General features: G+C 41.0%; 1 protein-coding gene across 5 annotated transcripts in view; it reads right to left on the bottom strand.

The window, feature by feature from the left end:
• Positions 1-13,721, bottom strand: part of LOC133411355 (nucleoprotein TPR-like) — a 44,742-nt gene extending 31,021 nt beyond the window's left edge. For 4 of the 5 annotated variants that reach the window (XR_009769651.1, XM_061693653.1, XM_061693651.1 and 1 more), the window contains exons 1-14: positions 13,473-13,721; positions 12,910-13,014; positions 12,671-12,735; positions 12,503-12,593; positions 11,910-12,013; positions 11,357-11,521; positions 10,289-10,381; positions 9,643-9,723; positions 5,823-5,910; positions 4,586-4,723; positions 3,196-3,290; positions 2,384-2,581; positions 2,171-2,278; positions 1,792-2,009 (exon numbers count right to left, since the gene is read on the bottom strand). Coding sequence is in view for 4 of the 5 variants with exons in the window: in XM_061693653.1 (XP_061549637.1) it covers positions 1,792-2,009; positions 2,171-2,278; positions 2,384-2,581; positions 3,196-3,290; positions 4,586-4,723; positions 5,823-5,910; positions 9,643-9,723; positions 10,289-10,381; positions 11,357-11,521; positions 11,910-12,013; positions 12,503-12,593; positions 12,671-12,735; positions 12,910-13,014; positions 13,473-13,623 (1,700 nt within the window). In the remaining variant the exon portion in view is untranslated. The remainder of the gene's footprint in view (positions 1-1,791; positions 2,010-2,170; positions 2,279-2,383; positions 2,582-3,195; positions 3,291-4,585; positions 4,724-5,822; positions 5,911-9,642; positions 9,724-10,288; positions 10,382-11,356; positions 11,522-11,909; positions 12,014-12,502; positions 12,594-12,670; positions 12,736-12,909; positions 13,015-13,472) is intronic. The other variant, XM_061693652.1, reaches the window with a different exon arrangement.
• Positions 13,722-13,865: the final 144 nt, after the last annotated feature.

Consider the following 13,865-nt stretch of genomic DNA (forward strand, 5'->3'; position numbering starts at 1 on the left):
AGTTTTATACCTTACCTTACCTACTACCCGTCCACATGTTTTACTCTGTCTTCTGCCATGGACATTTCAAAAATCATCAGTCGCTCCAAGCCCTCCACTTGCTAACTTGACCCCTCCTTACTGTTTCGGTAAAAGCTTACCTCCTACCCTGGTCCCCCTCATTATGAACATCATACACTCATCTCTCGCTACTGGTATTGTTCCCACAGTATTCAAAACTGCAGCCATAACCCCTCTACTGGGGGGGGGGGGGGGGGGGGGGGGGGGGGGGGGAACCTCAGATCCAAATAATTTCACCCTTTCATCCCATCTCCAACTTCCCATTTCTCTCAAAAATCGTGGAAAAGACCCTCACTCCCCAGCTTCACTCCCACCTCACTTCCAATAATCTGTACAAACAATTCTCATCTGGCTTCCACCCCCTCCATAGCGCAGAAACGGGACTCATCGAGATCACCAGCAACCTCCTTCTTGCTGCTGACTTTGGCCTGCTCACCATCCTTATCGTTCTTGATCTGACTTTCCCACACCATCCTCCTCAACAGACTCCACCACATTGGCATTACAAAGACAACCACCCAGTGGTTCATTCATACCTGTCAGGCCACACCCAGTTTGTTCAAATGAAATCATTCAAATCCCATCGGTCCTCCTTTTCTTCTGGTGCCCCCCAGGGTTCTGTCTTTGGCTCCCTCCTCTATCACCTATATCCTAGCTCTTGACGATATTTACTGTAAATTCAACTTGCACTTCCACTGATACGCGGATGATTTCTCCCTTACTGACTGCTTCTCTGAACTCAAAACACTGGTTCTCATCCAACTTTCTACAAGAGTGATAAAATTGAAATCATACTCACAGGTACCGAAGTCCATGGTAGCCAAAATTGACAGTTTTTCCCATAACACTTGATATTTCCTCTGTTTCCCCCTGCCCTCAGGTTAAGAGTTTGGGTGTCGTCTTTGACAGCACACATAACATCAACCGGTCTGCATACTTTCACTTACGAAACATCAATCGCTTCCTTCTAGCCATCACCCCCCACACTCCTGCTGTCCCTGTTCAAAGACTCGTCACTTCCCGCTTGGATTATTGCAAATCTCTCCCGTTTGGTCTCCCCGACAAGTCACTACAGAAACTACAGCTTCTCCAGAACTCTGCTGCCAGTATTAGCACAAGGACCCACTTTTCTTACCACATCACTCCAGCCCTGTAATAACTCCACTGGCTCCATGTCCAATACTGCATTCAATATAAAATACTGATCTAGGCCATCAATAACCTGACCTCGCAATATCTTGCTGACCTTTTTCACGCTATACCCTCCCGCTCTGTCAGATCTTCATCCTCCAGCTACCTCACCGTCCGTCCCTTCTGCCCATCTGTCCACTGTGGGGGACAGAGCCTTCAGCTACTCTGTCTCCTATCCTACGAACTCAGGACCAGCTGAGCTCCGAAACACTGACTCATTAACCCTCTTCAAATCCAAACTCAAGACACACCTATTTCGGACCACCTACTACTCACTTTAACAGTTCTCATATCATTTGCCATTTTAATTGATGTTTTATGTTATTTTACTGTATTGCTTGATTTATTTTAGATATGTTTGTACAGTGACCTTGTGTGGCCTGAAAGGTGACTTTAAATACAATTTTATAATTATATTTATTATTATCATCATCATCATTATTATTAACCCTATCTTGGTGTAGTGGAATTTGGAGTGTTTACACGCCACTATCAGTTTCAAGCTGCATCAAAAATGAAAAAGAGATGTATTACTGTTACCGTGCTGATGTTATATGCGTTTGCTGCATTGTGTTTTCTTCTTCCTGCTTCCTCAGCCTTTCCAGCAGGCTTCTGTTTTGTGTCTGGAGCTCCTCTACACTACGGAAGGAAATCTGATGTGGCCTGATGACCTGGCCAGAAATATTAGAGGAACTGCCATCATCTTTGGTCACTTGATTACCTCTGGCTTCCTCAAGTTCTACCAGCAGTGCACACACCTGGAATGAATTAAAAGTAATACCACAGTGCTTTTACCAAAGCAAATAGTGCAAGAGAATGGGAGTGTTACAAGACAAATGGCAGCCTTTCAAAATGTTGCTTATCACAATACTTGACTCCTTCAAAAACAATTGCCTGTATGTGGCTAAATGTGAAGTACTTGTGTTGATGTATCATCCAGCAGTCTTTCTGTTCTCAACTTGTCCTTTTCCAAGTTGTCACAATGTTGCTTGGCCTCGTCTTTCTCTTTCTGTAAAGTGTAGATATCCTAATAATGACAAGAAATGTGTATGTAAGGAAACATACAAAGTGATTCAGCTTTATTTTCATATTTAATGAAATTATGGATGCACAGAATATCAACGTCTCAGACCGTTCGAGCCTGCTCCAGTTTGTTCCACAGGGAGGCCACTGAACTCTGCATGGTCTCATACTCCTCCCTCTGACATCTGAGGACAGGTGCTTTGGACTCCACCTCTTGGATGACCTCATTCAACACTTTGCTCACCCTTCTGGTCTCTTGCTTCTCCAGCTGCAGCTGAGTCTGACACTCAGAATATGCATTATATAGCTGACGACACAAAGATAAAAGACAGAAAGGACATCGGTCAAAGGAATATGGTTACTTCATAGAGAAAAAAAACAGCATCTAAAGGCAGAATACCAAACTGATATCATAATGGCATCTGTTCTTTTTTCTGAAACAACAATTAGTAGTAATATATAGGTAGCATGTGGCATAACACAGTACAATACATTTTGTTGGTCAAATAGACATCATAAAACAGTTACAGTGCAAAACCGGATAACAAATTAGAATATTATAAGGTCCATGTCAAACCAGAATTCAGAATCCACATAACGATGGGTTGGAGTGTGTATCATTAAATGAATCAAAAAATAATGTTGACTACCCATTTTATGTTTTTTAGGTTTTATTACAATCAGCAGTTACTTGTATAATGCGAGAATGTCACGACAAAAATGACTCGTACAAATGCCATTATGCCAAATGTTTAAACCCTGAAACAGATTACTGCACTGTAATTGCCTTCCCATTATTCTCGATAATTTCCAGGAGCAATTTATGAATTCTATCAACCAACACACAAATTATCTAACAGTAGTTTATGAATGTATTATAATAAAACAGCAGTCAGTACAGCTTTGTGTTGTTCAACTCACATCAAAGAACTTCATGCCAGGCTTGACAATTGCAGCAATGGCGGCTGCAGACGGACACATAGATTCCAGTTGCTCCTCAGTCAGTGAAGGTGCGCCTGAAGAAAATCATTCAACACATTTTGTAACAATTATCAAGACGACACTGACTGGATGCGTTTATGAAATGGTAGTTCATATCACAATTTTGCCATTGAATATTAAAATTTTTATTTAGCTCAGGCAAAATTATAACTGGATAAAAGGTCACCACAGTAACAAATACACACACACACACATAAATATATATGAATATGTGTGTATATATGCACATATATATATATATATATATATATATACATACATACACATATACACATTTATATATATGTACATACACACACACACACACACACACACACACACACTGAACAAAAATAGCCAATGCCAATTGCATGCTCCCTCAGAACTTGAAACATCTGTGGCATTGTGCTGTGTGATAAAACTGCACATTTCAGAGTTGCCTTTTATTGTGGCCAGCCTAAGGCACACCTGTACAATAGTCACGCTGTCTAATCAGGATTTTGATATGCCACACCTGTGAGGTGGGATAGATTATCTTGACAAAGGAGAAATGCTCACTGGCAGATTTGTGAACAATATTGGAGGGAAATGGCCTTCTGTGTATGGAGAAAAAGTTTTAGATCTTTGAGTCCAGCTCAAGAAAAATGGGACAAAAAACAAAAGTGTTGCATTTATACTTTTGTTCAGTGTATGTATATATTTATCAAGCATCACTTATTGACCAAAGACTATCATAAAATAGCCGTCGATTATGACGCATGCAAACGTTGCTGGGGATTTCTCAGGATGGCTGGTACCTGTTGCTCACCTGAAATCCATACAATATACAGACCTGTACAAGTACAAAGCATTTATACTTCTCCCTCAACTATCTCCGAGTTCTCTCATGAGCTACACCCTTTTTTTTAAATAATGTGGGCTACTAAACTAAAATAAGCAATTCCTATTTGCGAATATTCAAATATAGTTGTATGATTAATCTATTGTCATGTCACCCATCCATCCATTTTCCGTACCGCTTATCCTCATTAAGGTCACGGGCGTGCTGCAGACTATCCCAGCTATGTTCGGGCGAGAGGCGGGGTACACCCTGAACTGGTCGCCGGTCAATCGCAGGCCACATACAAACAAACAACCATTCGCGCACACATTCACACCTTCGGGCAATTTGGAGTCTTCAATCAACCTAACGCGTCAGATCATATTTAACTCAATTTTTTTTTTTTTTTTTTTTTTTAACAAGATCTAGAAAAAAAAACATAGGACCCTTTTCACAGACAAACAAATCTTTACACAGAAGACTTAAATGGAAGTGGTCATCTTTTCTTACAGCAATATTTTCCAGAGGCCTTCATCTGAGAGTTTTCCAGCTCCTTCTCCATTGTCTTGATCTTTTCTCGAAGCTCCGCCTCAAACTGGTTTTTTTGCTCCTCTGCATCAGACAGCTTATTTTCCAGCATTTTGTTAGCTACCAGTACAAAATTACATATGATAGAGGGATTTAGAGACAAACACACGAGAAGGGCTGCACATTACGTTTTTTTTAAAACTTGCGATATATATTGTGATGTGAAATAATACAGGATCAGTGTGGGGAAAGTTCATTTTCTACGTGCACGAGTTCAATGTTCAGCTCACCATTCCAAAAATGAACTACAGTTCCCTCCAAAAACATTGGAACAGCAAGGCCAATTTGTTTGTTTTTGTTGTATACTGAAGACAATTTGGGTTTCAGATCAAAAGATGGATATGAAACAAAAGTTTTTAATTCCAGCTTTTATTTCATGGCATTTACATCTAGATATGCTAACTCAGGACAGAGCACCTTTTGTTTTAAGACACCCACTTTCCCAAGTGAGCAAAAGTATTGGAACGTGACTGATGGGTGTTTCTAGTTGCTCAGGTGATGCCTTTTAGCTTTTTTTCCATATTGTATCTAGCTGATGGGCTATAAACCTCAAAATATTGGGATTACATTCCCCCATTGTTGCCATCCGTTCAGTCCACACTAGTAGCAAACTGCAGCTTTCACCCTACAATCTAAAAAACATGAAGAAAAAACGGCGTAGATGGCAGTAGTGCTCTCGGCGTATTTGCTCTATGGCGTAGTAGTGTTTATTGTTTAATGATATATAGAGGTTTACTCGCGGGGACTGCGGGTGCGGGGGGAGGGGTGTCGCAATTTTTTTTCTTCTTCCTGGGGGGGGGTCGCAACAGAAAACAATTGAGAAGCACTGCTGTACACCAACATCGCAGGACCCCGCGATGTGACTACTGCGCACACATCGCGATGACGATGCTCAAAATATATATTGCGCAGCCCTACATACAAGCTTTTCACATTGTAAAGCTGAGGTACAGTAAATGCCTTTAAGTGGACATGAACGTTTCATCTCGGAACAGACAAAAGGTTAAAAAAACTGTCCTTTTGCAATCACAGCTAGAGATATACATTGATACTTCAGAGTAAATTCAATAAGGGACCAGATCTGTGATTGCAGTCTATTAAGAAACATGAATTTTAAAGTGGAAAGAATAATCAGATGTAAAAATTAGGCGACTCAAACCTTCTGCAGTGTTTTTAACCAATTTGCCCAGTTCTTCCACTGCTCTGTTCATTTCTTGATTCTTAGTTTCCATGTCTGCCGCTACTCCCTGCAAATTGGGAGATTAAAAAAAAACAAACAACCTGTAACATATGAAGATAAACCAATTGTGATTGTACATTTGTTAGATCAGCATCAATGCAATCAAATTAATATCGAGAATAGATACTTGACCTTGTTATGAAAACCAAAGTTTACACCGCTATTTGTATGCACCTTGTTACTCAGGCAAAATAGTCCATGCCTAAATGCAATTTGTTCTAAATATAGTCCTAACACAACATTGTTTTGAGTATCAGCTGCCAATTATAATCGTGGGTTCGATGCATGTTAACCAAAAACATACCCGTGTTTCCTTAACAATAAAACCAAGCAGATACTGAATAATAATAAAATAAATATTGCCCTTGTTTGCGACAGTTTGCACGATCGAATCTCCCACAGAACATGGGAGTATGCATGTTTTTTCTGTGCTTGCTTGGGTTTCTGCCAGGTACTTCTGTTTCCTCCCACATTTCAAAACCAGCTAAGTTACGTCAACTTCTTTTGCTTTCGGCTTGTCCCGTTAGGGGTCGCCACAGCATGTCATCCTTTTCCATGTAAGCCTATCTCCTGCATCCTCCTCTCGAACACCAACTGCCCTCATGTCTTCCCTCACGACATCCATCAACCTTTTTGGTCTTCCTCTAGCTCTCTTACCTGGCAGCTCCATCCTCATCACCTTTCTACTAATATACTCTCTCTCTCCCCTGGATGTGTCCGAACCATCGAAGTCTGCTCTCTCTAACTTTGTCTCCAAAACATCTAACCTTGGCTGTCCCTCTGATGAGCTCCTTTCTAATTTTATCCAACCTGGTCACTCAGAGAGCGAACCTCAACATCTTCATTTCCGTCACCCCCAGCTCTGCTTAATGTTGTCTCTTCAGCATCACTGTCTCTAATCCATACATCATGGCTGGCCTCACCACTGTCTTATAAACTTTGCCCTTCATCCCAGCAGAGACTCTTCTGTCACATTCCTCCACCCATTCCAACCTGCTTGGACCCGTTACTTCACTTCCTGACCACACTCACCATTGCTCTGGAATGTTGACCCCAAGTAATTAAAGTCATCCACCCTTGCTCTCTCTTCTCTCTGTAACCTCACTCTTCCCCCACCACCCCTCTCATTCATGCACATATATATTCTGTCTTACTTCGGCTAATCTTCATTCTTCTCCTTTCCAATGCATGCCTCCATCTTTCCAACTGTTTCACAATGTCATCTGCAAACATCATGGTCCACTGGGATTCCAGTCTAACCTCATCTGTCAGCCTATCCATCAAAAATGGAAACAGGAAGGGGTTCAGGGCTGATCCCTGATGCAGTCGCACCTCCACCTTAAATTCCTCTGTCACACCTACAGCACACCTCACCACTGTTCTGCTGCCCTCGTACATGTCCTGTATTATTCTAACATACTTCTCTGCCACTCCAGACGTCCGCATGCAGTACCACAGTTCCTCTCTGGGTACTCTGTCATAGGCTTTCTCTAGATCCATAAAGACACAATGTAGCTCCTTCTGACCTTCTCTGTACTTTTCCATCAACATCCTCTTCGCAAATAACGCATCTGTGGTACTATTTCTAACCATGAAACCATTCTGTTGCTCGCAAATACTCACTTCTGTCCTGAGTTTAGCCTCCACTACTCTTTCCCATACCTTCATTGTGTGGCTCATCAACTGTATTCCTCTATATTTCCCACAGCTCTGCACATCACCCTTGTTCTTAAAAATGTGCACCAGCACACTTTTCCTCCATTCCTCAGGCATCTTCTCACGTGCTAGAATTCTATTGAACAAGCTGGTCAAAAACTCCACAGCCCCCTCTCCTAGATGCTTCCATACCTCCACAGGAATGTCATCAGGACTAACTGCCTTTCCATTTTTCATCCTCTTTAATGCCTTTCTAACTTCCCCCTTACTAATCATTGCCACTTTCTGGTCCAGCACACTTGCCTCTTCTACTCTTCATTCTCTCTCATTTTCCTCATTCATCAACTCCTCAAAGTATTCTTTCCATCTGTCCAGCACACTACTGGCACCAGTCAACACATTCCAATCTCTATCCTTAATCACCCGAACCTGCTGCACATCCTTCCCATCTCTATCCCTCTGTCTGGCCAACCTGTAACCTTCTTTAGTGTCCAATCTGGCATACATGTCATCATATGCCTCGTTTGGCCTTTGCCACCTCTACCTTTGTACTATGTCGCATCTCCGTCCAACTTCTTCTGAGCGATCCTCTTTCCTTGTATGAATTCCTGTACAGTGAGGTTCTACCACCAAGTCTCCTTCTCTGCTTTCCTCCCAGAAGATACACCAAGTACTATCCTGCCTGTTTCTCTGATCACTTTGGCTGTAGTGGTCCAGTCTTCTGGATGCTCCTCCTGTCCACCGAGAGCCTGTCTCACCTCTTCCCGAAAAGCCGCACAACACATGGTTCTCTGCTCTGCCTTTGTCTTCTTAATCTTCCTCCCCACCACCAGAGTAATCTTACACACCACCATCCGATGCTGTCTCGTCACACTCCCCCCTACCACTACCTTACAGTCAGTAACCTCCTTCAGATTACATAGTCTGCACAAGATGTAATCCACCTGCGTGCTTCTACCTCTGCTCTTGTAGGTCACCCTATGTTCCTGCCTCTTCTGGAAAAAAAGTGTTCACGAGGGCAACTTCCATCCTTTTTGCAAAGTCTACCACCATTTGTCCCTCCAAGTTCCTTTCCTGGATGCCGTACTTACCCATCACTTCTTCATCACACTTGTTTCCTTCACCAACATGTCCATTACAATCTGCACCAATCACGACTCTCTCTCTCTCTCTTTGTCTGGGATGCTCAGAACTACTTCATCTAGCTCCTTCCAGAATTTTTTTCCCCCTCTAGGTCACATCCTACCTGTGGGGCATAGCCACTAGTCACATTATACATAACACCCTAAATTTCAAGTTTCAGCCTCATCACTCGATCTGACACTCTTTTCACCTCCAAGACATTCTTAGCTAACTCTTACTTTTAAATAACCCGTACTGCATTTCTCTTCCCATCTACACCATGGTAAAATAATTTAAACCATGCCCCTAAACTTCTAGCCTTACTACCTTTCCACCTGCTCTCCTGGACACACAATATATCAACCTTTCTCCTAATCATCATGTCAACCAACTCCCGAGATTTTCTTGTCATAGTCCCAAAATTACAAGTCCCCACATTCAATTCTAGGCTCTGTGCTTTCCTCTTCTCTTTCTGCAGAAGAACCAACTTTCCATCGCTCCTTCGTCTTCAACCCACAGTTGCTGAATTTCCACCGGCGCCCTGCAGGTTAACGGTGCCAGGGGCGAACGTTGTTAACCCGGGCCACCACCTATCCGGAATTCTTTAGATGAACGCTCATATTTATTTGGCAAAGTTTTAAGCCGTATGCCCTTCCTGACGTAACACACTGCATTTATCCGGACTTGGGACCGGCCTACGTTTTGCACTGGCTTGTGCCCACCATAGGGATGCATTTAAGTTCTGTCAACTGAAGACTCTAAATTACCGATGGGTGAGAATGTGATCATAAATGAATGTTTGTGTACACAGTAAGTGCCCTGCGACCAGTCCAGGGTATACTGCACCTCTCACCACAAGTCTGCTGGGTTGGCTTCAGCTCACCCATGAAACCAATGAGGACAAGCCTATTGAAAATGGATGGGAAAATAGTACATATTTGTTGATTCTACAAAGTCTCACCTTGTAGAGAGAAGACAACTTGACATGAGCATTGAGCTCATTCTGGTATTTCTCCTCCATGGTACTCAGTTCATCCTTAGCCTAAAGAATTAAACAGAGAATATGAAAAATGGGTTGCATTCCACATGCTAACATTTATTACACATAGTACAACCATAAAGTACTCAGAGCGCTTCACTTTTTCCACATTTTGTGATATTAGAACCTTATTCCAAAATGGAACTAATTAGACAGCAATGTCCAGAAGGCTTGGATGAAAACCTGCTCCTGATCACCTCTGACCTAAGATTGGGGCAACAGTTCTGGCCCTTAAAGCTGACTGTATGAGAAATGTCCAGGTAAGTAATTGCACTACATTGAAAAATAAATACATTTTAAAAAAATAAATCATCGATGCACTACATCCGCAATAAATGAACCGCGATACAGCAAGGCATTACTGTATATCAAAGGAAATCAGATATTTCACGATTTTGTGTTGATCCTTTTCCACTGAAGCAATTGTAAAACCAAATTCTTAGGTTAAGATAACAACAGTGAAGAGTCAGGTTTGTCAGTAGCCATTTCATTCAAATAGTAACCAACCAGACTAGACTTGACATATAGAGTTCAAGGACAACGCTGATGTATTCATTTGTTTATCTACCCGTTTCAGTTTGTTGTTGAGGTCTTCAGCTCGTTTATGCTGGCTTTCACTTGACTGCTTCAAAGAACTGAGTTGACTTTCCAGTCGGGTCACCTATTGAAGAAAAAAAACAATCAATAGTACAAATACTGGCACATGCTTCGAAATACCCCTTTTACCTAATACCTAATTTTTTTAATGCCATTTTTAGGGACAGCATTTGCAACAACAATTTGTGAAAAAAACAATGGGACATTAAAAGATGTGGATGTTATAGATTTGAATAAAGAAGATAAGGAATCCAAGAGATTTAAAATGAAGACAAAAACTGTTGGAAATAATAGGCATATATATATATATATATATATGTATATATGCAAAAGTACAGACGACAATACTGAAAAGTACTGCGTGGGTCTTTTTTTCCTACTGCCCAGTCAAAAGACACGCGACAAGGCTAAAAATAAACTAGCTTTTGGATTCAAATGTACTGTGCACGATGGCGACGCGGTGTAAATGTCTTTTGCGTAGCCGATCAATCGGCGAATTATGATATTAAAGCCGAACAGCATACAATGCTAATTATCGGGGGATACTGATAAGGCCGATAAAATTGGTGGAAAGTCTACTTCTGAATGGCTTAAAAAAAAAAAAAAAAAAAAAAAAAATGAAGGTTTTGGAGCAGCCTAGTCACAGTCCAGACTTGAATCCAATTGAAATGCAGTGACATGATGTTAAAAAGGCCGTTCATGCTCGAAACTGTTCATGCTTGATACTGTAATTAATGCAAAAGGACGCCCAACAAAGTACTGAGGGGATATTACTTTCATATACTTTTCAGAAAGCCAACATCTCTGTGTTTAAGATGCTTTTTTGTTGGTTACATGAAGTATTTAAATGTTTTTTTGATACAAATAAAGGCTTGAAAATTTTGTGTTTATGTGTGGTGAACTAATATAAAATACAAGTTTCACTTTTTGAAACAAATGATTGAAATAAATGGACTTTCCCTCGATAGTCACATTTTTTGGCACATACCTGGATGCTCAGTTTCAGCATTTAAATGGATTTTTTTCTGTCATGTGTTACCTGCTCGGTCTTGCTTTTCTGATCACCCTGGAGCTCCAGAATCTGTTTGCCTGTTTCTCTGTTAGTGCTCAGTAGTTCCTCAGTTTTGGTCTTGAGTTCCGCAGATAACCACTCAATTTTGTTATCCAGCAGCTCCTTTTCCTGCTCCATACGCTTCTCTCGGTGCTACAGGAAGATGCGCAACCATGAAATATTTTTGTGTTAAGGCAGCATGCTTAGCTGGCACATCAGAGAAATAACAGGCAGTGGGTTTCCAATATTACCCACGGAAAATGTGAATATGGGATGTGGCTATTATAATTAGTTAAATGATACATAAACTGGACAAAAAGGGGTCACAATAGTATGTAAATGATGTGCTGCTGTGCACCCCAGGATATGGAATAAGCAGTTTGTGATCATGGCCAATCATCTTTTTGCCTTATTCCTGTCATTTTCACACATTCAAGAGGGCTTTTGTAGGCAGTTCAGTTGATCACAGAAAGGTCAGTATCTTAAAGCAGTTAGTTCTACACTTGCTTCCACTCAGACCAATAATTGTTTCATTGTATACCTGTATAGAGGCCTCAGAGGACTGGATCTCATCCAGTTTAAACTGCAACTCCACCTTGACTTTGTTCGTCTCCATCAGTTTCTCATTCAGGCGCTTTACATCTTCTAAAACGCGCCAAATTAAAAGATAAAAAAAAAAAGACTTTTTACGACGACAGACAATTGACAGAGAATACTTTTGAGACATAAAAACACAGTCACTGAGCAATAAAAGGTTACCAGTAATGCCGATACATTATTTTATTTTTCTACAATTTTGCAAAATGTTGCAGAGTCCTCTAGCAATTTAGAGCAGTTTGAAATTACTAATAGAACAATAATCTGGTGCAGTGACCATTGTGCAAATGGCACAGAGACTTCAAGAAATTAATGCAGTTTAAAGGGACTATAGTGCGATCATCTGGAACAATGTCCATTGTGCAAATGGTGCAGAGACTTCTCAAGCACGTGAGTGGTCAGTATTGGTCGTCAACAGATATGCAAGTAGTGCAGAGTAGTGCAAATGAAATCTACCTATAAATTATCCAATTATTCATATGTACAGCAATGGTCGTTCATGCGGTGAAACCGTGTTTATGATGTTTGCAATCATACCAGTCAGGTTCTCCACCTCTTGAGTTCTCTTCTCCAGCAGCCGTGCCAGTTCTCTTTTTTCCGCCTCAAGCTCATACTTGGACTTGGGCTGCTGCATTCAAACAGACAGTTTTTGTCATTGCCCCACAATTTTAATAGCACTTTAAATAATCTTGAAGTAATGCATACCTGCTGCTGGGTTTTATCTTCAGGAGTGTCCCCCTCAATTCCCTTTAGAGCATTCAGCTCTTCATCTGCACAATGAAAACAAAAAAAGGCACAACAAGATATGAACAAAATGTACAGAATGTAAACGTTAGGAGAGTCTTGTTGTGATAAGGGTCACAAGAGACAGATTTGAGAGAACTATGACTGTTGAATTGAAACAAAAACATCAACTACATTAACGAGCTTGAGTGAAAACTCACCTAGTTTTTTATTTTCCTCCTTAATTGTCTGCAGTTCTCTGGTGGCAGACAGGATCTGTTCCTGACTTTCCCCAAGTTTCTTCTCAATGTCAAAGTACTGCTGTTCTGTAGGGGAGAACACGTTGAACAAGAAATCACAAGTGTAACGCCAAAGTCAGTCCCTGTGGCACAAAATATTGCTTTACGTTAAGCCCAGAGAAGTATCGCAAAAGCGGGGCGGGGGTCAGAACTATACTGCATATAAAATATATTTCTGAACATGGCAAACATTTACAAGTATTTATTTAAAAAAAAAAAAAAGCTATATTTATACTCTATGTCGTCATATACACAAGGTTCGCAAAATACTGTCCCGAATTGAAGCAGCTTCCAATAAAGCTGTCTTCCGCCAAAGTTAGCAATGTAGCTATCGCTAGCCGTTGATGGTAACATGCTCAACAGATTGCATTGCCAAACTCAACAGAAGACATCTTTGGAAGACTGTAAATAGTGCGTCCGTTTAGTGTTTCCATTGTGGTTTACATACTGAATGGAGCCTATTTCAACGAGATGTAGCAACGCACCACTGTCTGCTTTGAATCGCTGCTGTTGAGTCATGAGCGCCTCGTTAGCGTTCTGGAGCTCCGTTACAAACTTCTCCAACTTGTTTTGGACACCTTTAGGAAGTTTGTTCAACTCCGCCCGCTCCAGAGCCTGGAGCAGGACGGCCGCCATCTCCAGCTATCCTTGCAAAATGTTAATACATTGATCTACGCCAATTCTGATGAAATAACCTCTTGAAAAGCACGGTAAAGCATATCAGTGAACCTTTCAATTTTCTAACATAAAAAAACAGAAAGTCAATTTTACACTTCAAAATAAATGCAATGCTACCCTCTGAGAATCGAATGCAACGTGTTGTGTTGTTTTGTTTGGATATTTACTGTCTATAACACAATACATCTAATATGTAAGTA

This window comes from Phycodurus eques, chromosome 13, assembly GCF_024500275.1.
Source record: "Phycodurus eques isolate BA_2022a chromosome 13, UOR_Pequ_1.1, whole genome shotgun sequence".
NCBI lineage: Eukaryota > Metazoa > Chordata > Actinopteri > Syngnathiformes > Syngnathidae > Phycodurus > Phycodurus eques.